Here is a 27368-nt window from a genome sequence, read left to right as displayed (position 1 = left end):
TTTATTTAAATCTAAATTGACATTTTTAATTATTCAGTGAACTGATTTAGTATTTCCTTTTGTATTATAAAAATTAGAGTTATTTAGTATATTATTTATTGTATATAAGTTTAATGTTTGAATCTGCGTGTAAGTATTATGTATTTTTATTTTTAAATGTGATGGTTTTTAAGTAAAATTTTATGAAACTTTAAGCTCATAAAATGTTTTTGTTTTTTTGGATAAAATAGTCTATAATATTTATTTATTTATTTATGGAGACATTTTGATGATTTAAGACATTTTTATTGTGAATATTAAAAATAAATAAAAAGACTTCTTACGTACTTTGGAATAGCGTTTGGCAATGATTGCAGCGGTGAGGTTGCCGTCGGGTAAAATGTTCCGCCGCGCCACCCAATTCTATGCTACGCCGACCTCGATTATCCACTCCAATCGCTCACCGCCCCTCCCATTCAGAAGAGCCACCGATCGAGCAAAGAGCCACGCGGGAGTCATGATGACCGGCGGCAGCGGGAAGGTGGTGTGCGTGACGGGCGCGTCAGGCTACATCGCCTCGTGGCTGGTGAAGCTCCTCCTCCAGCGCGGCTACACCGTCCGCGCCTCCGTCCGAGACGCTGGTGAGATCCATCTCATCGGACGCCGTTTTCGTTCACCATGTTTTCAGATCCTGCAAAAATTCACATGGCGACTGCGTCAGTGCGAACTGTGAAGTGATGGGGAAGTTATGTGCTTGTGATCAGCTCGTGCATTTGTTGGCCGGCCCCATAGAGTCCTCTTGAGATCATTGGATTTAATATCCTCAACATATCCTTGAGATGTTTGATTGTTGAACCCTCAGCTGACAACAGTATAGGTTGCAACATAGTCATCCATGAGCCAATTGATAAGGCGTAATCAACTAGTTGACCAACTAAAATGTTATGTAAACTGAAGGGGTCAAGCTTGATCATGCTCGACATGGCCAAGAAGAGTTGAATTGAATCACAAAAAGAGAACAAGGACTCAAATAAACTAGGACGAGGAACTTTGAAGATTATGTTAAATAATGAAAAAAGATTCAATTTATGTGTGAGATTTGGGTACATTCGAATAAAGTGGGAGAGCTGGAATGTGGAGGTTGCAACAAAATCATGATGGAGCATGTTGTATCAATTTTTGTGATATGTTATGTGATTATGGTTTTTGCCCTGTATTACCATTATGAATCATTTGATTCAATTGTGGTAACATATCCGACATCCTATTTGGGTAAAGTTGGATATGTTTCAAAAAGTGTTCTATGTGGTCTCCTATGAGACCCTATGATCTGCATCTGCATATACATATATAGCAGTACCAGACAAGGACTAGCTGACCTCAGTACCCATTTCAATTAGCTTTTTGGATGGGCACAAATCTTATTCGATACGATATAGGTTTGGATGTAACAAATATATGCCCATTTATTATCTAAGCTTAATTTTGTATATTTGTAATTTTTGCACTAACAATATGTTTTTATATTTTAATGTACCCCACAGATGTGTTTGTGTAATACATAGCGATTTACAACACCTCAAGTCAACTGCACTAGTAGAACTACACTTTTAGAACATTGATCATAACATTTAAATTAACACTGAAAATCAAGTTGGTCATTAAATCTCTCAAGGGTATTTCTCTATGTGCTTGTTTGCACATAGACACACTATAATTATAAACCTAGAATTGCATGCAAACTTGTGAAGTTGTTGTATTTGCTGGGAAAATACCCTTGCTGGGAGCATATGTCAACCTTGTGAGTTTCTACTTGCAATGATGCACTAAAAAGGCATGCAAAATTGTTACAAAGGGTTGCATAGTAAGACTTTGACATGGGATTTATGCAAATATGAAACTCCTTTTGGGGCATACTCAAATTGTTTTTTTGTTTGAAAGTATGTTGATATTGGCAAGTTTAGGAAACCATGCTGATGATTGTGGCCAATTATCATTCAGCTGATCATTATGATAGAAAAATATTGCAATTCTGAATATGCCGATTGGGCTTTAGAGACCATGTTTATCATTTCTTTCAGCTGATACATTTGCATGGATGAGAATAATGACCATGGATTAGTTTCTTGTTCAATGTGTTGATGCACCTAAAATTGCCTCGCTACTTCTTTACTTCATAGTTCAACTGTTACTTTATTTTCCTTTGCATTTCTTTAAAGCATATTTTTTAAACAGATGTTGTCAGCAGGAAAATAATTAGATTTGTTTGATTGCAATTTGATCTTCTCTTAGTCTTAATGCAGTGCAGCTAAAACTCTTAATATATGAATTGCATGTTGATATAAGATTGTGTTTGTATTTTTTCTTATTAATGTTTTTCATCATTCTTATCAGCTGATCCAAAGAAGACTGAACACTTGCGTGCTCTGGAAGGAGCCTCTGAGAGACTGCTTTTTTTTAAAGCCAACTTATTAGATGAGGGATCCTTTGATGCTGTGGTTAACGGTTGTGATGGTGTTTTCCACACTGCATCTCCTTTTCACTTTGCAGCTGCAGATCCTCAGGTTTACGTTTATGATCTCTACTGACTAAGCTAATGTCTATGTGTTACCATTTGTATTAATTTTTGATAAGTTTATTTAATTTAAGAGTCTATTCCTTACAAATATCTAATCACGTCCATTCATTTTATCTTTTGAATGCAAAATCCTGCATTTTATGGAAGTTCCAAAGGTTTTAGAAGACCCCTTTTATTTTTTGTCCCTCTTTTAAGTATGCTTAATGGCTACTGTCTAGGTGAAATGCTAATACAACATCCGGTAGTTGACGCCGTAATGACATAAAGCATGAGAGTCACTATGTGGCCCTTCACAATCCATTTTATTGAAATGTTCTAAATTGCTTCTATGTAAATTGTGTGGATGGTAATTATCTCTATGTAAAATGTAATTTCTCAATACTATTTTTTTTGCCCTTTGAACTCATAAGAGGATTTAGGAAAGAATGTTTTCATACTACTAATATGTTAAGTTCCCATTAGAATGTCTGGTACTAGTAACTACAAGTCCATAAGACCATAAGTCATTCACCAAAATGAATATTCGTTGATTCTCTATACAACAATAATAAAACCGTGAAGTCCCTTTAAGATATGTGGAGTTGATTACATAAATCTTTTGTGGCCATTAAGATATGTAAATAGTCATATGAGTTAGGAGTATTCAATATTTAAAACTTTATTTATTGTTTCAAGAAGACCTTTTTAGGTATTCCTCTATCTCTCATTGTATCATTAATAGTAATTATTTTATCCCTTGTAACTATCATATCTGTAGGTTTGCTTAGCATATGTTTATACCATCTTAAATGATTCATTTTCATATTATCCTCTATTGAAATGATGTCTAATTGTTCACAAAAAAAAAAGTTTTTTTCATATCTTTTCTAATAACTCCATATAGCCATCTCAATATTCTCATATGAACAACACAAACTAAAATTATATATATTTTTTAACTACCCAATACTCAAATCGACAAATACATAATACAATACAGTTGGAGAACATATGCTGTTAGACGAGGCATATCCACAAGACATTGGATGCCTTTTATGTTTCCATTTTTCTGTTTTTTATCATATCTGACCATTTGATGCATGATTCTTGATTTGGTTTATGTACTCTAAACTCAGGCTGACATAATTGAACCAGCGGTGAAAGGGACACTTAATGTTTTGGCTTCCTGTAAGAAATTTTCTGTGAAAAGGGTTGTTGTTACATCATCGTTGGCTGCTGTTGTATACAATGATAAACCAAAGAATCCTGATGTGGTAGTTGATGAGACATGGTTCTCAGATCCTGAGGTCTGCAAGCGGGATGAGGTATCTGATAATATGCACTTAATAATCCTTTACAGCTGTTGTATTGTCATTTTCACTGTCATCCATGATATAGATTTTAATCTCTATTATCTTCATCAGGGCTCTCTACATTATGCTATAAAAGAAGACACGTTATCTCATGCCAATGACCTTCACAAATATGCTAGTTTGATACCAAAAGTTCCCTGTGTTCAAATAATCTTTCTATCTTGCCCTTGCAATACACCAAATATTTTTACACGGTAATTATGTATAGTTTGTGACGGAGGGTTGTACAGACCTTCCAAGTATAATATGCGGTCAACTGGATGATGGAAAACCATGCTGGCAAAAGTTTATGAGGCAGTACTAGTTGAGATTTGGTAACTGAAGCCTAATCGTCATGCCTGTGCTGACTAAGCTGAAAATACTATGGTGCAGTCTCAAACTGGTCTTAGGAAAATGTTTGATATCTCCAGGGCTGAGATTTTATTTCCATAGGCAATATGAGATTGATATGTGAAAATTTAATCAGAGAAGCTGCGCTAGTCATTCAAGTGCCAATCTAATTGATTGGCATCAGCTTGAAAGTCAATGTACAGCTCAACAATCACATCAATCCATGTGTTTTGGATGATTGTATGGCATGCATGAATGCCTCAAACACTCTATGCATAGCAGTGTTCTGGCGATTCCGTTCCACTATTGCAGCAGTACCATCTCACAGTACTAAATTGCTGCAGTTCCAGCAGTTAAGCAGTACTGTTTCAGCTTTGTAATAGCAGGGTTATGGCTGTGGGTTACCTTGAGAGGGTATGGATGGAAAGAAAATGAAACAAAATATAATGAACCATGGTGCTGTAACACTGATGCTACTCAGGGCCACAGTGCAAAGGTTTACTATGTTAAACAGATTTTTTATTACTCTTCATATGCTGTCTAATGCATCCTCGAATTTAGTACTAAAACTTTGATTAGTATAATATGGTGTGTTTAATGACGTGACAATAGGAAACCCGGAATACAACTTTTTCCAGTAATGATTATTTTTGACTGGAATTATCATAATTAGCAATATTAATTTTTTTTATTTGGTAGTTCTCATTTCATTATTATTAGTCAATTTATTTACAATTATATTTATTGTCATTATTATTTGTTTGATGATGGGAAAAGATTCATGCAACCAATCCAAAATGTTGGGACATTATGACTTTTAATTGTTTTGGTTCCTTCATAGATGTCTTTATTGATTTTTTTATTATATATGTTTTTCTAAGATGTCTCATATTACATCAGCAATGGTACGTGCTCTCGAAGACTTTGGCAGAGGAGGCTGCTTGGAAATTTGCCAAGGAGAATGCTATAGATATTGTCACAATAAACCCAGGAATGGTCGTAGGCCCTCTTCTGCAGTCAACACTTAACACAAGTTCTGCTTTAATCCTGAACTTAATAAATGGTATGAAGCTTGATTTGTTTCACATATTATTTTCTTTTGAGCCATTATTTAATGAAGTTTGTCAGTATCTGGGCAAATTTTATGTTGCACATGATATAATGGAAAATAACTAATGGCTGGTTATGAGGTGAATCCTCATCAATGCTCTGGGAGATAGATGTTGAGGTCTTTGTGTGTAATTTGCCCAATAGCATCTTTCCAAATTTGTCATTTGGCCATTAGCATTATTGTAATTTCTCACTCCAGCTGCCAGATCAATATATCCATCTGGAATATACTTATTTGGCCTAATCAATTAGACAGTGCATATACTGTGAAATTCTTCTAAGACGCATATATATGCAAAATATCTGTTCTAATTCAAAGATTATCATCATCAAGGATTTAATTCTCAGTCCATTGCTGGTTTTTGTAACTGTCTATTCCTCCTTAGTTGCATTAATGAATTGGTTAAGAGTACTGAATTCCATGTTAACTGTTAAGTTTACTGTATTAATAAGTCATCTTAAATCTCAACATTCCCACTGCTGTATGTTTGCTGGCTTACTCTTCTCATTCTAAGCAACATAAATGTAGTAGTTGTGTGATTATTATAATTTCATTGCATTCTTCATGTGATTTGAAAATAAATTAAACAGGTAGTTTCATGTTAAAATCTTAAGTTGTGTGACTATGATCTTCATGCATATTTATTAACCTTTTAAAAGATCATTTGCATATGATACCAAATTATATATATATATATATATTCTGATACCAAATTATATTAGCTACATGTCAACATTATTAAGGTTCAAGCAATTTATGCTTTTTCATGAATGAATAGATATGAAATATTTTTCTTGCTAAGAATGTATAGATTAGTGATGAATTTTTATCTTTGCAATTTTTTTTGTAAGACAAGCTTAGTAAGGTAACTCAATGCTAGAAGCTGAATCTTGTAAACACTCATGACACATGAAGCAGGAAATTTTGGGTTGACCTGATGGCTTTGTCAGGCATGGGAAAAACATGTTAATATGGACTTCAGTTTTCACTAGTCAACCAAAAAATATGACATCAAAACATTTTATTCTTGTATTTTAAGTGCCTGATGCTTTTATTCCGATTGCCAAACTGTTTTGGTTGTGATATGCATTTTAGAATGATTTTAGTTCTTTCTAATCTTAATTATTGTTTTCTAGAAAATGGTGTTTTATAGAACTATGAGTTTAATTATCTTGTTTGATGTAATTAGGTTCATCCACATTTCTTAATGCAACCTTTGGGTGGGTAAATGTTCAAGACGTTGCCAAGGCACACATTTTGGCATTTGAACTTCCCTCGGCATCAGGAAGATATTGTCTTGCTGAAAGGGTTTCTCACTTTTCAGACATTGTGAAGATCATACGTGAACTGTATCCTGCTTTACCACTTCCTGAGAAGTAAGTTACAGTCCTTATTTTTATGTGATTCAATTGTCACATGTTGACTAGGACTCATGAACTAATGATAGAATTATATTCATCATGTCTAGATTCTTCCAAGTTACATGCTTCTCATAGGTATGGAATCTTTTCAGAGCGTTTAGGTTTTTGTATTAATTGTCCTGGTGCACCTCTTGGTCTCAGTAACTTGACCCTGTATGTTTGTCTACTTTTGAGATTAGGTCGATGGATATGCAATTACTTCTATGTTTCTTTATTTATTTTATTTATTGTCTATCTGTCTTCACTGTCTCTTCATCTTCATTTGTGCAATTCTAAGTTTAGCATAGGGTCGTATCTCCTAGAGTTCCTTAAAAACATAGTGGTATCGAGTCCAGTTTGATGATGGATTTAGCAAACATGGAGAAGACCCCAATTTTAGAAAGGCCCAACAACAGCAGGACACTAGATGAACAGATCTTGAGGTGTAGCATTTTCAAGTTCTTCAGTTAATAGTGTAAGAAATTTGTAGTTCTTACCTTTTTTTCTTGATCAAAGAGAAAAATCACTACCTTCATCTCATGGTTGATATCTGGTACTGTGCCAAGCAAGTTGAACATGAAATTCTGTATCACTGGCATATCTTTTTGATTTTGTGATGGCCCTTCCCTCCATGTTTGATTTTGTTCTTCTTGACATGCACATCTTGTTGGTCTGGACTTGCTTGTTTACACGTCACTAATTGCTGACGGAATAATTCTGCAAAAGATTTTTTTTAATTTGTGTGCAATTTCCCCTACAATCTCTAAGTTGACCTTATTGGCAGGTGCGCTGATGACAAGCCCTTTGTGCCTGTATACCAAATCTCCAAAGAAAAATACAAGAGTCTGGGCCTCGACTACATTCCTCTGGAAACAAGCATCAAGGAAACTATCGAGAGCTTGAAAGAGAAGAACTTTGTTAATTTTTGATATTTGATGCGACCGAGTAGATTGCATCGCGAATTAGTGTAGGGCAACTTTAATGGCTATGATATGAAAGTAGAACATGATTGCATAGCGTGGCATAAGCTTGAAGAGAACAAGTGAAGGATGATCCATAACAAGGTGCAGACTCCTTATGTGATACGATTGCTTGATCACCGTTTATGTCTAGTTCATATGCTACTTGTTCTGGGTTGTCTCGGATGCCTATATATTAGAAACACTCCTTGCTAGTGCATGTCTCTTTTGAATTCATGGTGAGTTCAACCATGCCAGTATTTGAAGTACAGTTATCGAACCGGAAAACCGCGAACCGAACTTTCCACCGGAAGGATCGAAGTACCCTCAAAATCCTTTGATAGATTTCTTGTTCTAAAGTAGTTATTATGTGGTTGTCTAATTTTCTTTTTTGGATCTGCTTTCAAATCTAATATTATAAAAGGATTTGAATGTTTTTAATTTTGTAACATATTTAAATTCTTAATGTATTAATCTTTTTTTTTTTTTTATAACGACGAGGGAAAGGAAGATTCTATTGTATTTTTTACCATCTCATCTCTTCATTATGTTTATTTTGGTATTATATATATTTTTTACTGTCTTATAAGATTATTTTCATAATAACATTCATATATTTTATATTTTAGTATATTTATTTATTTATTTAGATATCAAAAATATCGATTCGGCAATGATCCGAGATTTGATCCTTTCAACTTTAAACATGAAGATTGTTATGCACGATTAGATCATTCTGCCGGTAATTCGAGTAATTTGTTGGATATGGAATTGGCATTTAGAATCTTGCAATGGCATGCTTTTAACATCACAAGACAATTCAAAGAATGGGAGTTAGACGAAAAGATAAGAAAAGAGAAAGAAAAAGAAAAAGCAACCACTGCTTGAAACCACTAGATATGCACATGAGAAAGTTTTCCGACAGAAAATACAACGGGCAAACATGTCTTGCAAATCTAAGTTAGAAATCACACTCTGTTGTTCTTTCACACTCGGGAAGTCGTTTATTTACATCAGAGAAAATACAACGGGCAAACATGTCTTGCAAATCTAAGTTAGAAATCACACTCTGTTGTTCTTCCACACTCGGGAAGTCGTTTATTTACATCAGAGAAAATACAACGGGCAAACATGTCTTGCAAATCTAAGTTAGAAATCACACTCTGTTGTTCTTCCACACTCGGGAAGTCGTTTATTTACATCAGATGGCAAGTTCAGGTTGCGGCACTTAAGTTATCTCACTCGAATGGTTTAAGAATGTGGGTAACACAAGTGAATCCCCCATCCACCACCAGGTTGAGCCCACTCACATACTTGGCCTCGTCGCTCGCCAAGTAGAGCACGGCCTCCGCCACATCATTCCGTAGCAGGTCGACGCCTTTCAAGTTGGCACAACTGCGCACAAACGTCAGAAACCCCTCCACTGCATCTTCTTCTTGCCTCTCGGACTCCGGCAAATGCGGCATCGACAGTTTCGTCGGAACTGCATATGGAGACACACAATTCACTCGGATCCCGTGCTTCCCCAGCTCTCCAGCCACATTCTTGGTAAGACCTACCACTGCATGTTTGGAACCGGTGTACCCGTGCGGACCCATTCCTCCGTTGACCGATGCCACACTGCCGAGGGAGATGATGGAGCCCTTCCCTTGAGGAATCATGACTCGTGCCGCGTGCTTCATCCCGAGGAAGACGCCATTCACGTTGATGTCGAAGACCCTCTTGAATTCATCGAAATTGACGTTTCGGATGTCCACCACCTTTTCGCCGGTAATCCCAGCATTATTAACCATGATGTCGATGGTGCCATATCTCTCGGCAGCGAAGTCGACAGCTCGGCGAACATCATCTTCGACGGTGACATCACAGTGGAAGAAGCAGGCATATGGATCACCACCCAAGAACTCGCATAGTTGCTGGCCGACAGCATCTTGCACATCGACCACACATATCTTTGCACCATGTTTTCTGAAGAGCTTGGCAATGGCTTCCCCAATACCAGATGCCCCGCCGGTCACGAGAGCCACCTTTCCTTCCAGCCTTTACTCGAAAAGATCAGCAAATTAATGTGGTGGACACAGACACAGAGCAACATACGCGATGAACAGATGAGGTTAAGCAAAAGTGACCCTAATAGGAGCTTGGTTTGATCCAATTTATCGGCACTGTGAAAGCTTCCTGACCTCATATACAACACAAAGCAAATTTATACATAATCATGAATCATAACAGATAAATGAAAATGAGATGGTCAAAAAGCTCATCGATCCTGTTTAATACAATAAATTCAAGTTAAAGGTACTTCTTTGGTTATACAAGAAAGATCAATGAAGAAAATTTTGAGTTTCTCATTAATTTGATAATGGAGTTTTTAACCAGTTAAATTTATTGGAAAATAAATTTATAGACAAACTGACTTATCGCGTCATGGAGTTCTTTCAAGATACAGACTGGTGATATTTCATAAATGATCACAGAATTTGGGAAAGGAATGCAAAGAAGTGTTTAATCATGTGGGTAAACATAGCAAATATATCTTCTTCTGTTTTGAGAGAACAAGTTCATAATCTAGGATCAAGCTTTTGCAAGATACACTTATTTTAATGCTATTTTCTGATAGTATGTACAGCAACTGATTGTTACAAGCTGTCCTCCTTGTTCAGTGATGCCATTTTATTACGTTCTTGAATTCATTGTCTAAAATGGTTAAATCTTTTTGTCTAGTTTCTTGACTCAACAAAGAGGGTTTCCACCAGATTGTGAATCACAATACCGATAAAGCAAATGCAAGTGTTTGAGAAACTTCCCCAAATAAAACAAATAATTGACTGTTATAATGAAAGGGATTTTGTACCAGATTGTCTTGGGATTGAATCCTCGACAATCAGAAAATGCAAAGAGTTTACTAGTGATTTTTCAATACGAAAACAGAGGAGATTCCAAGCACCGAATGATAATACAATTTTTTCATTGGATATCAAAAACTAGTCCACATGATATTTACAAAACTACATTAAAAGCTGTTCTGAACACCCATGAGTAAATCTAGAAAACAAGCAATGGACTTGGCACGCCATGTCACTGCAAACTAGGAAATATTTGGCAATTAAGATTTTCTGCAAATTCTAAAAAAGTGCCTTCCCACTTTAAATTGGACACCATTGTGACATGGACTAAGGTGACGGCCTACGATCTAAGATAATAAGTTACAAAATTAACCACTAACAATATTGTATAGATTAAGTTGGATGCATTCCACTTATAAAATTTTGTGACTCATCTGACATAAAAAATTCATAGTATAAAATGGATCCCTCATTAGACATGAAAGACTGCTTGCTTCATCCTGGCCCTCATAGATAGTAGAACTCCAAGCTACAGTTACTAACAAATTTAGATAGATATAAGCAAGAACTAAAACCATGAACAGGCCATGCTCTTCAACAAATAGTTTTCGTGATGCTAGTAATGTTTTTTTTCCTGAAATGTTGTAATCTTCCCCTTAGATTATCTATTTCATAACTTGTTTACAAGCCATGCTCTTCAACAAATAGTTTTTGGGATGCTAGTAATGTTTTTTTTCCTGAAATGTTGTAATCTTCCCCTTAGATTATCTATTTCATAACTTGTTTTACAATTCACTGTTTCCAATCCGCTGTCCAAATCTCATAATCTAGCAGATTGTGATCCTATTCCTAGTAAAACCTCCTACGATAAACATCAAACATGATCTTTTCATAATTTCCAACAAAAAGGATTACAAACTCCAAGTCCATGATATGGATCATCATATCTGGCTGATCCAGTCCTCATTGTTGCCATCCAATCTTGATTCTGATCTTGACCTTTAGAATCCTGATTTCTTCATAGATAAACATCAAGTTTGATCATCTCATAATTTATAACCAAATGATCAGAAAAATCTTTCTTTGAACCTATTGCTGGATAAATGGAGGATCGCAAGCAAAGAAAGCATCATCATATCTTGCAAGAACATGGTAGATGGATGGGAGAATTTCTCTTTTTCGAAGCAAGGGAATTTTTGCTACGAAAAAGCAAAGGCAAATCTCAATTATGCTTCTACATAATAAACATCATCTTGATTTTGGTTCTTTGTCATCTTTGACATAAAATCATCTTATGTTGTGTCAAAGCAGGGTTATAACTCATAGCCTCACCTTGGTCTTGTATGTAATGCAAATCTTGCCATTACTTGCGTTGATACTTTAACCAGATCAACAATGCTTACCATGGGAACATCTTATTCCCTGAAGCCTCTTCTAGTTGAGATCTCAGGTTACAGTGACTCTTTTTAATCTTTCTAGGAACAGAAGTTAGATAATCAAACAAACTATGATAACAACTTCCATATCAAGCAGAAATCTCAGGCTTGTAGGATGAGCGCTTTGGATACGGCATGTAGGAAGGAATCGAAAAGAAGCAGAAAGAAGAGGGGAAGATCCAATTCTCTCCAAGAGCACTTTTTGTTCCTTCCCAAAGTGGGAAAGTTTTGGAGAGAAGCAAAACGAAAGAATCTGATTATTTGAGCTCACGATTATGTGACGTCAAAATAGAAGTGTAAAATCTACAACAATTAGGGCCAACATTTTTACCTCCTACTAAAGCTCATCATCATCTCTCCTCTTAACTAAACCAAAAGAAAGAAAAAAGACAACTTTTTTTCTCTCCGTACGACTCCTCTCCATCAGAACAGAGGAAGAGAAAGCAAGATCTTCTCTACTTTCCTCCTCATCTCCTCTTCTCTCCATGATTATAATTCAAACAGATACATAAAGATTAGAAGAAAAACCAAATCAAGAAATGGATTGGACTATCCTGCTTACGGATGTCTCAAAATTCAAAATCTGAAAAGATTTCAGCTTTATTTCGAGAAGACATCAAAGCACACAAAACATCAAGGCAGGAGCGAGGGGAAGAGGCGGTTCACTGCGGCGTACCTCGGCGAGGAGGACGAGGAGGAAACGGAGGCAGCAGTGGTGGTGGACATGTTCCCGCACCGCACAAGAATACCTGACCCGAGTCCGGGGCACGCCGACACGTAAAAGTCCTCGTAGCAGACGACGAGACGCAAGCAATGTGGAAAATAATTGGGGATGGCCGTGAGGCTGTCAGCAATCCGAGTGGCGCACGAAGCGGAGGCGACGGCCCACACCGCGCAACGCAGTACATGACGTCGACTATGTTTGCACAGCCTTTTGCCTTGTCCTATTCATTTATATGTGTCTTCTTTATACGTACGTCGAAGACATGTATAAAATGAAGTATTCTTTTACACTGTTACCTTATGCTATGAATCCAATGCTTTTATCTCTATAAAAAGAGAGACTATATTTTATATTATCGGTTCTATGAATTTTGTAGACATTTTTTTTGTGTCTTAAATGATACGTTTTACATTTAATATGATTTTTCTGTATAGATAGATAATCACCAAATGTAAAAAAAAAAAATAATTAATTAGCATTAGTTATCCTTTTATATAATTTTTCTTTATACATATAATTAATATAAAAATAAAAATTATTTTTATATTAATTATTTTGGATGTTCAAGAATAAGATTACTCCTATTTTGAACGACACAATCAAGTTGAATATCAACACACATCCTAACAATCAAGAATTGTATGGAAAAGCCTTCTATTTGGAGACCACACACATGAAAATACATGTATCTCAAAACAATAATGCTTTCTCACACATTTTCTTAACATCTCGTGCTCAATGCACAATTATGTGATGATGATCTCTTCTTTTGGCCACAATTGGTACAATGATTCCTGAAAGCTCATCTGATCAAGCTGATGAGGTTTGATGATACTCAAAATGCCACTTGAAGATGTCCAAGGGATGGCTATTGGATTCGAGTGTCTCACCAAATAGGTGTGCTCTATCTTAGATACTATCATCCCACAAGCTCCCGACTCAACCTGTCATGCTTAATGGACATTTGACATTTGCTTCAGAATCCACTGGTAATTCAAAGCAATTCATGCAAAATCCACTGCCTGAACAATAAGCTTTACAGTGCACTGAATTCTGACACTCAATTACAACGGTCGATATACGATGTTGCATCAATGGTCATGACCAAGAAGCGACGGTCTGTAGAAAGCATGGCTTTGTGCCAGCTCGATCCGATCACGAGGATCGTTCATTGTTTCATCTCTCAGTGCTTGAAGGATTGCGTTTGTCCGGAGTTCCCTGCATATCCAAGGAGACAATTTTAACAAAGAAACGGCTAGTTGTCACACTGAACAGAAATGGATGACAGAATAATCTTGTCAACTGAAACAGATAGGCGTGCATCAACTCGAACAAGCATCAAAAACTAAATAATTATCAACCTCTTGATCAATATCTTGTGAAGCGTTTTCATAATGGGGCACAGCTCAACTGGTGCAACGTGCTTCTGTTCTTCAGGATCCAAAACGCTTAAGCTGGGTTGACTTAGGAGTTCATAAAATGCATGCACAGCAGAGACGCCCTGAAAGGAATTTAAGAGCATTGAGCAGAAGGCAGCATGTCCGGTGCAAACCAACAAGATCTAAACCCTAAGCTGTATGTAAGAGGGTTCAGAAGTACGACAAGGAGGCAAACCTGAATTGTCCCTTTTCCCTTGATACTATCACCCATGTCCAGACTAATCTCACCCTTGGCCAACATCTGACCATACCATGCATTGCGACCTTTCAATAGGGTCACATATGTGTCAGCTAGCAGTGGTCCAGCTAACTTCTCTGGGTCTTCAGCCAAGAGGTGAGTGATGAATATCATCTCTGATGTGCAATGCGCAAAATATACCGATTTGCTAGTAGCGCTTTCATTGGTTAGAGCTGCTATCATCCCTGAAGAAACAAGTTGTCAAGAAAGAATTTAGATCAAGAGTTGTATAGCTAACCACAATGAGATCTTCTAGCACAAAAATACAGCATTTTAGAAGTTCAAAGTAGAAGCATCGACCAAGTTATTTACTTGAGATTATTTATCGGCTAAATAAATTAGAGAAGACCAAAGAAAAAGGAACTCAGATCCCCATGTGAAATAGAAAGTCCACTGGATTATGTTTATCTTTCATTATAATTGAGCATACTAACCAAGAAAACTTCAAACACAGAATTGTAACTCGTTCCATCATGTGGTTTGCTAAGCATAAGTGGATAAAAGCAATTTTAGTCTAAAAAATGATAAGATTCCGATTGCATCAAAAAGAGATTAATTTTGAGATCTGCCATGAATTTTCACACCCTTAATGGTACTAATTCTCCATCTTTAATAATTTGTCATTACATAACTGCAGCATGTTTTTTGTGACAAGTAAATACAACAAATTGTGTGGTGGTATCAAAATCTGACAGACAACTGTGACCTCATCTTCTGGTCATTCCTAAAAATTGTAGCAATGTACATATTTTTATTGTTAGACTCATAATCTTCTTGAATAACTTCAACACTAAATTAAAATGGACAAGTAACTGATGTCCCTATGATAGCCTCAACTAAGATTTTGATGATCCGATATTCTGCGAAGAAAGTCTGTCACAGAATATTAAGGTGTATCATGTTTCATCTTAATAAAAAAGTGATATATTACAATCAATCTAGAAAGTAAAAAAGTCAAAGACATAAGATAATATAGCTTCAAAATCCTAGTATATATTCATCTCCAAATTATGTGCAAGCAAAGACATTACCAGCACCAATAGCGTAGACGTTCTTCAACCCTCCCATAACCTCATGTGTGACAAGGTCACTATTATCCCATACGATAAAATGAGGCTGCCTCAAAAACTTTGCGAGTGGTTTCCTCCATTTTTCGGCTCCACATATCCGAGCGTTAGCATATTCCTTGTTGTAAATCTCTGAAGCAATGTTTGGCCCACCAACATAGAGAATGTTCTCAATAGGAACTCCAGCTGCAAGACAGACATCAGACTTACAAAAACCCAAAAAAGGAATATCAACCAGATATATTCAGAAGACTTTTTGAATTAAAGATGTTCAGATGCTTTTATTTGATAAATGAGAAAAATATATATATATGGCCTGGGGAAAATAGGAAAGAGTGGAGATGCATCAACATTCATAACAAAATGGGGCATAATCCAATCATATCCATGTGAAAGAGAACCTTTCAAACAAATAGATGGAGGCACCAGTGTGACCGGATAACAAAGATATGAAATGAAAATCATAATCTTCAAACACAAGATTATGACATGAAATTTCTAAAGGTAGTTATTCAACCTCTCAACATATCAAGTGGCATGTGGCTGATCAGAAATCAAATTGTATAGCTGGACCAGCATGTAATGTGTGGTTTATCTTTCTACAGGAAAATTGTATTTACAATAGATAAAAAGATCAAATATGCTCATTCTTCTGGAAAAGAAACTCCTCAAATTGATCAACCAACAACATGAGAACATTCAATGAACTAGCAAGCATGTGGATATGGTTATAATTATGAGCTGTAATGACTTGAGACTCTCATATAGATAAGTTAGAATCATTACTTGCATGGTTAATCATCTGTGTAGGTGTTATGATCCGCGGAACCGGATCCAAAGCTGCCTCTATGCCCTTGGCCAGAGATATGATGATTGGTGCACCGATCCTCTCCTTCCAATACCGGCTAATCTCCCCGAACACCTCCCTCGTCTCCGTTGATGGCAAGCCGTTCACCACGATATCAGCGTCCCACACTGCCTCCTGCAGATTGGTCACGACCTTCAGCGGGCAAATCGGCGTGTCAATCATGTTCAAGCAGAATCCATCCCTCAAGATCTCGTCTGCGTATAACGTGCGGTCGCCGAGCCTCGCCTCGACGTACTTCAGATACGCGCACCGCCTGATCAGCCGCCTCAAGACATCCTCCCTCGAGTTGATCACCTCGAAGAGATGCTCTGCGGTGGAGCGGTCGACGGGCCGCCCAGGACGCCTCCATATTCTGATTTGTACCTTATCGCGGAACTGGCCGTACGCATCCTGCAAGAGGGCAGCAAAGACGCTGCCCCACGCCCCGGCGCCGACGCCGACGATCTTGAGCAGGTCACCCTCTGATTTGCCCAGGAGCCGACGGAGCTCATCCAACCTCTCTTCCGCGCCATTAGAGCAGCTAACAGGTCCGTTAGAATGGGAAGAACCGCGGGTTCCGTCGACGCTGCCCACCATCTCTCTTCAATGCACAAACCACCTCAAGAGTCGCGGTATCTGGAATCAGCAATTACCTGAAGCTAGGGCTACAAGAACAACAGCAACAAAACATCACAAACAACGGCAATTCTGCTTCCTAGCACCCAAAAAGGGATTTCTTGTTTATCTCCGATCACAACTCTTCCCAAGGGAAAAAAAAAAAGGATCTTTCTTTTCCCCAATTTCCTCACTTCTCCGGGAGTTCCCAAGAAAAAAATGGATTTTTATGAGCGAACCAGGCATGAAGCAGTCGCACAAGGCTTCAGATCTCCGCCGAAGCGGAGGACGAAGCTTCCAAGAAACCAATAGAGACGCACCATGGAAACGCAATGACGGAAGAAGCCGCGTGCCGTGCAGCGAACTCCAGAACCGTCCATCCTCGTGCTCTTTCCCCGTCGTTTACGCACGAAACCCGCCCATCGCATGGACGGCGCCGCCTCGGCTTGTTGCTCACGGAGGGAAGGCGTAGGTGAGCATGAACAGAGGGCAAAGATCCGAGATTGGACAGCTGGAAAGCTACGGCTCCGCCTCACCGTCGCAAGCAATCAACATAAGAGCGGTGACGAGGATCGCGTGTGGGTGAGTCAGCCCTGTTTCGTGTCGTCACAAGAACACGGTCAACCTCTTCAATTTTGACCAATCCATCAGCCACGCAAACTTACATTCCCATCTTGATTGGCTGTGATGTATCATTTTCTCAGCTAATTGACTTCCTAATCCGATCAAGATTCCAATCCATCTTAAAGATGAACACAATAGATTTGCCGAATCTAAACTGCATCACCGAGACAATTAAAGATGGGATTTTGCCTCAACTGCCATTTAAAGATAGGATTTTGCCTCAACTGCCAAGTGGATCAATCTATCTAAAAAGAGATCCAAAAAAAATCTATATCTGTACGAAAAGAGATCCAAAAGTCGTCCAAAAACGGGCCGCAGTCGATTTGTCTTGGCCCGGTCCGATTAGAAGTCCGGTCCAATCATCAAAATTGAACCGGACCCCGCCTTGCGTACCTGCTGAGACGAGCATTACGCAACGATGGGGGCTGCATGATCTACCGATCAAGCCATTTTTAATGTCATCCTTGGATTTCGTAGCTCTCTGAGTGATGGGGATCTCAACGCAACATCGTATTCACCATTTGGCATCCGGAGTCGTCTTTTAATGCTCTTCTTTACAGGTGTCGGATGATGTTCTCCGCAGAGCAACTGCAGGAGGGTTGACAATTTTTGCTCCGTCCAAGCGGAAATTTCTACACGGGGAACCCAATCTCATGAGAAGAAGTCAAAGACTCGAGTTCGTTTCTGCATTTTGTTCGTGGTTGCATTTTGGATCGAGAAGTATTGGAAAAGAAAGATCTTTGCTGCACGAAAGATAAGCTTATCGAAGCAATTTGTGGGGTAAAAAGGGCGGCTTCTCCTCGATCGCTTTTTGGTGTTCTGCTCCCATCAAATCAACTGTCTCTCGCCCTTCCTTTGGCAGATTCTGCTCCCCGGAAAGAGCTGAGAAGATAGGGCGAGAAGCCCCTCCTTTTTGCTAGACTTGACCGCTGATCTGCCGTCCCGCTTTTTCAAGCTCTGATGCCCCCCTCCGACTCTGAGGCGGCCTTTGGGTTACCGGCGTCAAGGTCTCGTTTTGATGCTTTGTTTCCACTCCTTGGATCAGTATTGCTCCAATCTTGCATAAAAGATCCAATCTTTGGTTTCATATTGCTGGTACGGGAATAGTGTGCTGGACTTAGGGTTCTATCGTTGAGAACGTATGCTCTTACGATCCCCGCCCGCAAATTCTGCTGTTTATTTCTTTTGCATGTCTTTCTTGTTCGGATTCTGAAATATACGGTGTGTGTGCTGATCAAGCTCTGCTTCAATTTCCAAACCTGATGATTTCGCAGTAGGAATAAGAACGCCGTCTTTGTTCTTCTTGAGTTATTCCTGGCTTCCGGTTCGAGCTCATTGTCTCTGTTTTAGGAGGAGGAGTTCGGTTCTCTCGGTTGGTCCTCTTTCAAGCTCTGTCTCTGTCTGACGTTGTACTGCACAAAGAATGCTTAATTGATCCATAGATAGAACTGAGAAGTTGTTGAGATTGATACTGGGTGCTGTGCTGTGGTTCATTGTTTGGTTGCAAGAAGCATGGATGATGGAGACGTAGACCTGTCGAGCCACCTGCTTGTTTCGGATCCTGAGATAAACCAGAGCTTCGATGAGTTCTTGAGAAGCACCAGCACATGCACCCACACCCATACATGTAACCTTCCAGGGCCGGCCGCTGCCACCCACACCCACACATGCTACCACACTCATACTCAAGTGTTTGCGGCAGGCGAGGGGGAAAGCCTCGGAGAAGAGGAGCCAAAAAGGTATCGGAAACCACTCGGGAACAAAGAGGCTGTGAGGAAGTATCGAGAAAAGAAGAAGGCCCATGCAGCCTTCCTGGAAGAGGAAGTCAAGAAACTGCGCCTTGTGAATCAGCAGCTTCTGAGAAGATTGCAGGGTCAAGCAGCGCTCGAAGCAGAGGTGATCAGACTAAGAAACCTGCTGGTGGACTTCAGAGGGAAGATTGATGCTGAATTGGGTGGCCTCCCGTTTCAGAATCAGTGCAGACCTGGTTGCTTACAGTGTGATGCTGATGGTCAATGCATCAGCCAAAACCTTGCAGCGATCGATTGGGAAGGGAGTCATGTGCCTGCAATTACAAATTGTCAGATCAATCCGAGTGGGGATATTATAATGAGGCAGAAGCTGGGGATCACTGAAGCTGTGAACTCAATGAATGTTGTAGGAAGTTTGATCTCATCTGCTTCCCAAACAGAGTGAAAGGTTTGATCGACGGTTCTCTTATATGTTTCTGAGTCCTTAAAACTTGCTATGTTGCAGGCAAACAGGCCAGCTGAGCAATTTATGATACTTACATGCAGGCAGAAACGACATACGTTTTGTAAGAATAATGTTTTATGGATGACAAAAAAGCTTAGAACAAATTCGGCATGGGTGGAAATCCAGTATGTACATAATAAGAAATGTTGAATATGCACATAATAATCATATCCAAAGATATGTTTTTGCTGCTTTTACTAGTTTTGTGTCGGGTGCTTAATGCAGATGTAGAAATGATCTTTGCTTCATATGTATTTTGCAAGTATTTTTACTCTTTTGAACTATGGAGATGGTTTTATAATAATCTGTTGCCGAGTATCCAAATTGGTAGGAGCCCTTAAGATGATTCTTCAGTGAAGACCTGCGGTGGCTCCTTTTATGCAATTTTGTTTTTTGTTTCTTCCTTTTAGTGGATGGCAAATCCACACAGCTTAAGAGCAATAAAAAGAAATCTCGTCTTCTGGAGGATGTACATAAATACACTTTTTTTTTTTTGTGCTGCTTTTGATGAGTCATGTCATGTACTAAATGTTGCCAAAGAGTTCTATTTTTGCTTCATATGTATTGACCTTTAATCTTTTGAAACGCAGTGATGGATTGTAATAAATCATTATGGAATATCCAAAAATGATAAAATCCCTTGAGCTGATTTCTTCCTAATGTTGAATACTTGTAGAACTCCATTTTATTTGGCTTGCTGGATGATAAACGGTTTTTTACGCTGTTTCATCTGCCTAGTCTCCTGTGTCGAAATGAACATCAATAAAGGCTTGGTTTTGATGTTTTCTATAAGTATTTATAGGAGATTGATGGATGAATTTGTTTTATCGATCATATACAGTGAAATGCATATCGTGCCGGTACTCACTGGATCTGTATGGGTTGTAAGTTTATCAGAATTTTTGCATGTATATATTTCATGAGAACCATATCCAGGATCGATTACCACAGAAAATGAGCTGTTTGAAACCAGTGAGTACTCAATTTACGCAATGCTTTGCTGCGGAATTGTCGAGTTACCAAGACCAAAATTGTGGATGTTGGTTTTTGGCATTTACAAGATGTCATCTAGTTTATGATGATAGATTTGTGGGTATTTTTACTATGAACTTTGCATGCAGAGAACTGTATAATTTCATGCCCATGCAACAGAATCTTCTGACTAGTTGTTGCAAGGGAACACAAGAAACATACAGGTGTATGATTTCATGTAATAGCAGATTTCTACATAACATGGCCAGAATGATCTTATATTTCTTGTATTTTTATAGATTTGTGCTAACTGTGGCTTAGATTATGACTAGTTGTTGCCACTCTCTTTCTCTTATGCCTGACATTTAGAGACAATGCATAATTTTTGGGCTTCAATCCCATCTCTGTGCTTTTAACTCCAAGGAAGTAGAATAGGCCATACCTTGGTATTGTCATGGTCTTCATTTCCATCTGTACCTCTCAATCAGTGAAGTAAAATAGTTGAATTGCTAAATTGATTCTACTGTGCTCATTCAACCTATATCTTTATTAAAAATAAAATAATATAAATGATGATTTATACTGAGCTACAATATAATTTTCCTAATCTCAGCTATAAACTATACTAAAATATTTCATCAAGTTTCTACTTGCATGGTTTGGTTTTCTTATAAATGTTATCAATTGAATTGACAATTTATATCCAAAGAGCTGACTAAGATAATATAATTCCACTCACCATGCTTGCATTGTTGTTTATTTACTTCATTTTATAATTGAGGTTGGTTTTCTTACCCTTAAACAATAAAATTGAGCCAAGTCTATTCACATCAAAACTTCCAATTCAGTATACAAGTTCCTGTAGAAATATAAACATTATATCAATCCAAACATAAATGCATATCAAGTTGTCCATTGCACAGTAATAGATGTAATTGAACAGTCATTTCACCTAATCTATTGCAGATAAGATGTCATGAAAGCGTTTCATGGCTTTAAAATTGAAGCAAGCACAAGACTTTGATGCATGTAATATATAAATATTACATTGAAGCATAAGTTATATGATCTTAATGTGAAGCATGCCAAATGTCTGAATGTGTACCTGGAAGCTGTTTTATCTATCCAAAAAAAGTCAACTGCTACCAACCTAAAATAATATCTTCAGACAGTACCAACATGTCCATCAACATTCTCAAGCAACATCACAGATCTCATAGTGGCCAAGACACAATATGGACCAATACACTAGTCATGCATCTATATTGCAGGACACCAATTTCCTACCATCTGCTTATAGAATAAAACTTTTATCAATGTGAAATCCTGCTACCAACCATTTCACTCCATGCTACATGCAGAATGCAGGGGATGCATCACTAGGAAAGGTGAACACTGCTCCCCAAAGGGAAGTATGGAGTCTCATCACCATGCTGGCCCCCCACTCATGTGACAAGATCATGGACTCCTGCCTGTGCTGGCATTGTCACAGATCTCATAAAGTGAGATCAGTGTAAGCTTTTAAGATTTCTAAGCTACTATCCAAAATTTAATTCAGGCAGTCATCTACAAACAGCTCCAGTAGAGCAGAAGAGAAAAGACTGATAGAACAGCATAGGCAGTTTATCTTTCTAACTTCCTGTTCAAAGTGCTTCCATCAAATCATGGAGAGCATTCATGTAGGACTCGTGCTTCCAAGTGAATGATCAGAAGAAATCATTAGATTCACATTCCAACTTAAAAAACTTCAAATTAAGCCACTTCTGACGGCACTCGAGTCATCCAGAACAAGCATGCACCACAACTTCCATAGTTGAGAGTAATCAGCACATAACAAATTCAAAAACACATTTGACTGAATATTATTCAGAACAACTAGGAATTCTTCAGTTAATCCACATTTAATATCCTCATGCATGCTGCTCACAAACAACAATTGATAAATCTCTTTGTTATTCATAAAAAATTAGCCAACATCTTGGTACCCTATCAATAACAGGCAAATGAGCAGAATTTATTCCCTTCCGACTTCCAAACAATCTTTCAGGCTAAAATCTTCCAGAGAAACAATCTTTTTACTAAATGAATGTACACCATAGGTATAACATTGTTCTTTTCTCTCTTTCTTTCTATCTTAGTTCAGTATTTTTAATGCTCCAAATCTCTAAATCAAATCATAATAAAGAAATAGTTGTGACGGCTATTCTTCTTCAACTCTAGTACATCCTTCCACAATTACAGAATCATGAAACTTTACTACACATTCAGCTGACTAAGGTTGTTTTAATTCATCCTTTTGCATCTACAATACCCTTGCACTTTTTATCTTTACTAAGGTTGCTACTGAATCAGGCTTGAGGAGGATTTAATTGATGATCGTGGGTTTAACCCGCCGAATGTTCTAGTACTAAGAATAGTTAAATCAACCTGGTCAAAAGAGTACAACAAAGATAACCCAAATAAAATACTCTGCACAAGGGTATGGATTAGCTAGGTAGTTACCTACCCCAAAGAACCTGAATAAATAGGTTAGGAACTGATAGAGAAAGACAGGTTAAGTCTACTTGGTTTTGCATAATTTAACTAGCTATTTTAGTTTTTAAGCCAAGGTTTTAATAGAAGTTCCGTACCCAATTCGACAACTAATCCAACTGATCTGGAATATATCATGAAAATAAATATTGACCAGTATTGTTCTAATATGGTTCACTTCTGATCCTTGTTTGTCTAGTTTCAACAATCCTTGCCTAGTGGAAGAAACACTCCATCTACATAAATATCACAATTCGAGCCTTGAAAGTATTGATATATAATCCAAAACAACCTAAAAGCAATAAGCAAGAAACAAGTCCATGAAAACAAAGGGATGTGTAAATTCATGTTTCATACCAATATTCAACAATAACAAAAACACAGACATTTTATGGCAAGGACACATAAAACAAGTCCAGCGAAAATTGTTGGTGTCTTTATCGAGACTCTGACATTTTAAGAACAACAATGTCAGCATAACAATGACATATATGACCGCTGGTCTTCAATAGGTTACCACAGAGGGAAAGTTGCAGTATCTATAATAGGTTCAGCATGCATCTGATGAGCCAATAGCAGAAGATAGCAAATTAAATAACATTTTCAGTGTCATTTGGTAAAAGAACAAAAGAAGGCTCCAACATGATCAGCGGGCAATCCCAATATCACAAGAAAAATAGATGGATCCAATTCACAGATTGTCCAACAGCATCAAGAACTGCAATTAATATGAATCTACCATCCTTTCCTATAGCCCAGGTGTGGCCCGTGTGACAAAATCGAATCAATATCTCAGAATAATTGAAGAAGAGCATTAAAAAGAACGATTTTTTACTTATCTATGTTTCCGAAATGTACTACTAGCGATGAATAAGCTAATGAATGAAGAGATCCATCAGCAGAACAGAGCACGGGCAGATCAAGCCTGGGAGTCATTCTTCCGGTTGCCGCTCGCCGCTCGCTCAAGGAGCTTCCCAGACTCCTCATCAGCCTGGGCGGCCTTCTTCTGCGCCTCCTTGGCCTTAAGCGCCTGCAGCTTGGCGTGGTTGTAGTAGCCAACACCAAGGAAGGCGATGGCATAGCCGAAGAGATTGATGCTGGTGACGGTGTCGCGGATAACGGACCAAGAGAAGGCGATGAGGAGCCAGTCCTTAACAACGCCTGCGACGTTCATGGTGAGGGCGGAGGTCTTGCCGACGAGGAGGAAGACGGCGAGATTGAGGGCGAAGGCGCAGAGGCAGTTGGTGCCGAAGATGAGGAGATCGGGGCGGAATGCGGAGGCGGCCAAGCGGTCGCGGAGAATGGGGAGCTCGATGAGGGACCAGGGGACGAGGAGGAAGGCGAGGCAGCAGGGGGCGACGTAGTAAAGGGAGGTGATGGGGTTGAGGGAGATGCCCTTGGAAGTGAGGAGGATCTGGATGAAGACGAGGCGGGTGGCCTCGAAGGCGACGGCTGCGAGCTGGAGGGCGACACCGGCCGAAACGAAGCGGGCCTCGCCGTAGGCGGCGATGGCGACGCCGAAGGATATGGAGAGCATGTTGAGCATGGAGGAGGTTCTGAAGGTCTCCTTGTTGAAGAGTACGCCGATGGAGTAGACAGCAACGGGCATGAGGGCCTTGAGCATCTGGATGAAGGAGACGGAGAGGTAGATGTAGGCGGAGTTGGAGAACCAGAGGGAGACGGAGTAGAGGGCGCCGATGGGGAGGACGGACGAGAGGTAGAGGCGGCGGGTCATGGGCGGGGACGAGGGAGGCGCCACCAGGCGGAGGATGCGGACGAGGAGGATGGCTAGGCCGGAGCAGAAGGACATGTGGATGATGGTGAGGCTGATGGGGAAGGGCCAGGCGTACATCTTGGGGTCGAGCACGTACTTGTTGTACACGATCACCGTGAAGCTGAGGAAGATCCACAGCGCGACGTAGGCGTACGACAGCAGCGCCTTCTTCATCACCCCATCCGCCATCGCTTCCCCTCCCACTTACTCCGCCGCCGCCGCCGCCGATGATGAAAAAGATAGTCCCTTCTTCCTTCTCCTCCTCCTCCTGCTTCGATGACTCGATCAACAAATCTGCCGCTACCGATGGAGAGATCCAAAGTTGGAGGGAGCGGAACAAGTAACAGAAATGGGGTATTAACTGACACGAAATAGTGGAGGTTATTATTTTTCGTAGCAGTTTCCAATATATATACATATAAATATATAAATATATATATATATATATGTGGAAATAATGTTCTATCAAATATATATGCATTTAAATGCATATTTATTCATATAAATATATTTTTATGATATTTAGAGAAATTATTTTGGTGATCGGATGGATTGAACGGAAGCTTACGGACATCCCAAAGGAACGAAGTGCTACGCCGATACAAATGCAGTGGCAGCCTCGTCGCGGCCACGGCACGCAGTGGCGTACGCATGAAGGTGACCAGCCCGGGGATTTCCGACATGTCAACTTCGGCCGGCTCCTCGCCGTCCGACAGCGACCACCTGAAGTGGTGCAGGAGGTTGCCAAGTGAAAGCCCAGCTGCGCACCGGGGCACGTCCGGCGGCCGGCGCCAAACAGCAGCACCCGGAAATCATGGCCCTTCACGTCGATATCCTCCTCCAGGAACCGATCCGACCGGAACTCCGTAGGCTGCTCCCATGTCTTCGGATCGCGCGCGATAGCCCAGATGTTGACTATCACGGTGGCGCTCCTGGGGATGTCGTAGCCGGCGATCTTGGCCTTTGGGGGGAGCATGAGAGGGGTCGGGGGGTGAAGCCGCAGGGATTCCTTGACGACGCACTCCAAGTACGGGAGGCTGGCGAAGTCGGCTTCGCTGATGATGCGTTCGTGTCCCATGACTCGATCCAGTTCATCCTGGATTCTCTGCTGCACTCCTGGGTTCCTCATGATCTCCGCCATGGCCCATTCCACTAGTATGACTGTCGTGTCCACTCCTGCTGTGATCATGTCCTGTTCATCAAATGACAGACGATTTGATCCCTGAACTACTGAAAACAACGTTTGCATGATAACAGAGGGTAGCAGCTCAACCCAGAGAATTCCGATGATGGTGTCCTCACTGAGGTCATACTGGTCCTTCAGCATCATAAGTGCGTCGACGAAGTGTCCCTGAGCTCCCCATCTGGTCTCACAAACCTCTTCCCGAAGACAAGCCTTGTCATCGTGTTGAATGCGACTGCTGCAAGATGATCCAAGAGTACCAAGCTCTTGCCGGTCTTGTCGGCGTAGACGAACTCAAAACGCTGTATTAACTAAGATATTCTCTAACAAAGCAATCAGAGTTTTCATTGATCGCTTACTGCATTAGATGGACACGATTACTGTCTTGATGTAGAATTCCATGCATCAAATGGCTCATGATCAGCTCATTGACCAGGGTGGCTGCATTCCTTGAAGATGGACTCCACCATGGCGATTACCTCGTCCTCCCTGATGGGGCGGAGGGCGTCGAGGCGCTTGGAGGAGAAGAGCTCCAGGTTGCAGAGCTTGAGCACCTTGACGTAGTGGGGGCCGTAGTCGGCCCAGATGAGGTCGGTGCCGTCGCGGCTGAAGCGGGTGGCCGAGCGGGACCGGGCGCGATCCACCAGCTGCTGGTCCTTCTCCCTGAGCACCTCCCGCGCCAGCTCCGACCTGGACACCACCACGTTGAGGGTGGTGCCGAACCACACCGACATGATGGGCCCGTACGCCTCCGGCCAGTCCGCGAAGCACCGGACGCGCACCGGCTTGATGTCGTACAGGTTGCCGACAACAGGCCATGGAGAAAGCAGAAGCGGAACAAGAATCCTTCATCAGCTCATGGGTATGTATATATACAGATAGCGGAGAGAGAGAGAGAGAGAGAGAGAGAAGGGTAATGGGTCGTTGACGTTGTGTTTGCAGGATCATTTTGGATTGGGAAGTCAATGGAGGGGGATGGAGGAAGAAATAGATGAAGTCAATGATGGTCTTATCTCGTCTGCAGTTGGATCAACAAGAAAAATTAGGGCATGCAAATAAATAAAGATCCATAATTTCGAGCACTCGCAGTCTACCAATCAAGGCTT

At 39.9% G+C, this 27368-nt stretch overlaps 5 protein-coding genes and 1 pseudogene across 6 annotated transcripts; 2 read left to right on the top strand and 4 right to left on the bottom strand.

Annotated features, from left to right (window-relative positions):
* Positions 1-341: 341 nt before the first annotated feature.
* On the top strand, positions 342-7929 carry LOC135609793 (phenylacetaldehyde reductase-like). The gene is made up of 6 exons (XM_065103454.1): positions 342-620; positions 2374-2543; positions 3673-3861; positions 5140-5302; positions 6540-6726; positions 7535-7929. Exons 1-6 carry the CDS (start codon positions 347-349, stop codon positions 7677-7679), a joined length of 1128 nt encoding a protein of 375 aa, XP_064959526.1. The 5' UTR covers positions 342-346; the 3' UTR covers positions 7680-7929.
* Positions 7930-8764: 835 nt separating this feature from the next.
* Positions 8765-12899, bottom strand: LOC135609794 (zerumbone synthase-like). Its single transcript, XM_065103455.1, has 2 exons — positions 12668-12899; positions 8765-9749 (listed from the first exon to the last, which is right to left on the bottom strand). The coding sequence occupies exons 1-2, from the start codon at positions 12715-12717 to the stop codon at positions 8948-8950; spliced, it is 852 nt and encodes a 283-aa protein (XP_064959527.1). The 5' UTR covers positions 12718-12899; the 3' UTR covers positions 8765-8947.
* Positions 12900-13339: 440 nt separating this feature from the next.
* Positions 13340-17448, bottom strand: LOC103981079 (probable glycerol-3-phosphate dehydrogenase [NAD(+)] 1, cytosolic). Of its 2 annotated transcripts, none has more exons than XM_009397671.3 (6): positions 17242-17448; positions 16246-16971; positions 15424-15645; positions 14330-14577; positions 14077-14216; positions 13340-13933 (listed from the first exon to the last, which is right to left on the bottom strand). In XM_009397671.3, exons 2-6 carry the CDS (start codon positions 16901-16903, stop codon positions 13807-13809), a joined length of 1395 nt encoding a protein of 464 aa, XP_009395946.1. In that variant the 5' UTR covers positions 16904-16971; positions 17242-17448; the 3' UTR covers positions 13340-13806. The 2 variants fall into 2 exon arrangements, with proteins under 2 accessions (XP_009395946.1, XP_064959523.1); XM_065103451.1 differs by having other exon boundaries at positions 16246-16942.
* Positions 17449-18024: 576 nt separating this feature from the next.
* Positions 18025-20001, top strand: LOC135609792 (basic leucine zipper 23-like). The gene has a single exon (XM_065103453.1). The coding sequence runs from the start codon at positions 19058-19060 to the stop codon at positions 19739-19741; it is 684 nt and encodes a 227-aa protein (XP_064959525.1). The 5' UTR covers positions 18025-19057; the 3' UTR covers positions 19742-20001.
* Positions 20002-23963: 3962 nt separating this feature from the next.
* Positions 23964-25406, bottom strand: LOC135609791 (probable sugar phosphate/phosphate translocator At5g25400). The gene has a single exon (XM_065103450.1). It carries the CDS (start codon positions 25266-25268, stop codon positions 24225-24227), a length of 1044 nt encoding a protein of 347 aa, XP_064959522.1. The 5' UTR covers positions 25269-25406; the 3' UTR covers positions 23964-24224.
* A 130-nt stretch (positions 25407-25536) lies between these two features.
* LOC135611399 (p-coumarate 3-hydroxylase-like) lies at positions 25537-27095 on the bottom strand (annotated as a pseudogene).
* Positions 27096-27368: the final 273 nt, after the last annotated feature.

This window comes from Musa acuminata, chromosome BXJ2-4 (genome assembly GCF_036884655.1).
Source record: "Musa acuminata AAA Group cultivar baxijiao chromosome BXJ2-4, Cavendish_Baxijiao_AAA, whole genome shotgun sequence".
Lineage (NCBI taxonomy): Eukaryota > Viridiplantae > Streptophyta > Magnoliopsida > Zingiberales > Musaceae > Musa > Musa acuminata.
The sequence above is the reverse complement of the archived record's forward strand: the minus strand, read 5'-3'. Positions and strand labels throughout refer to the sequence as shown.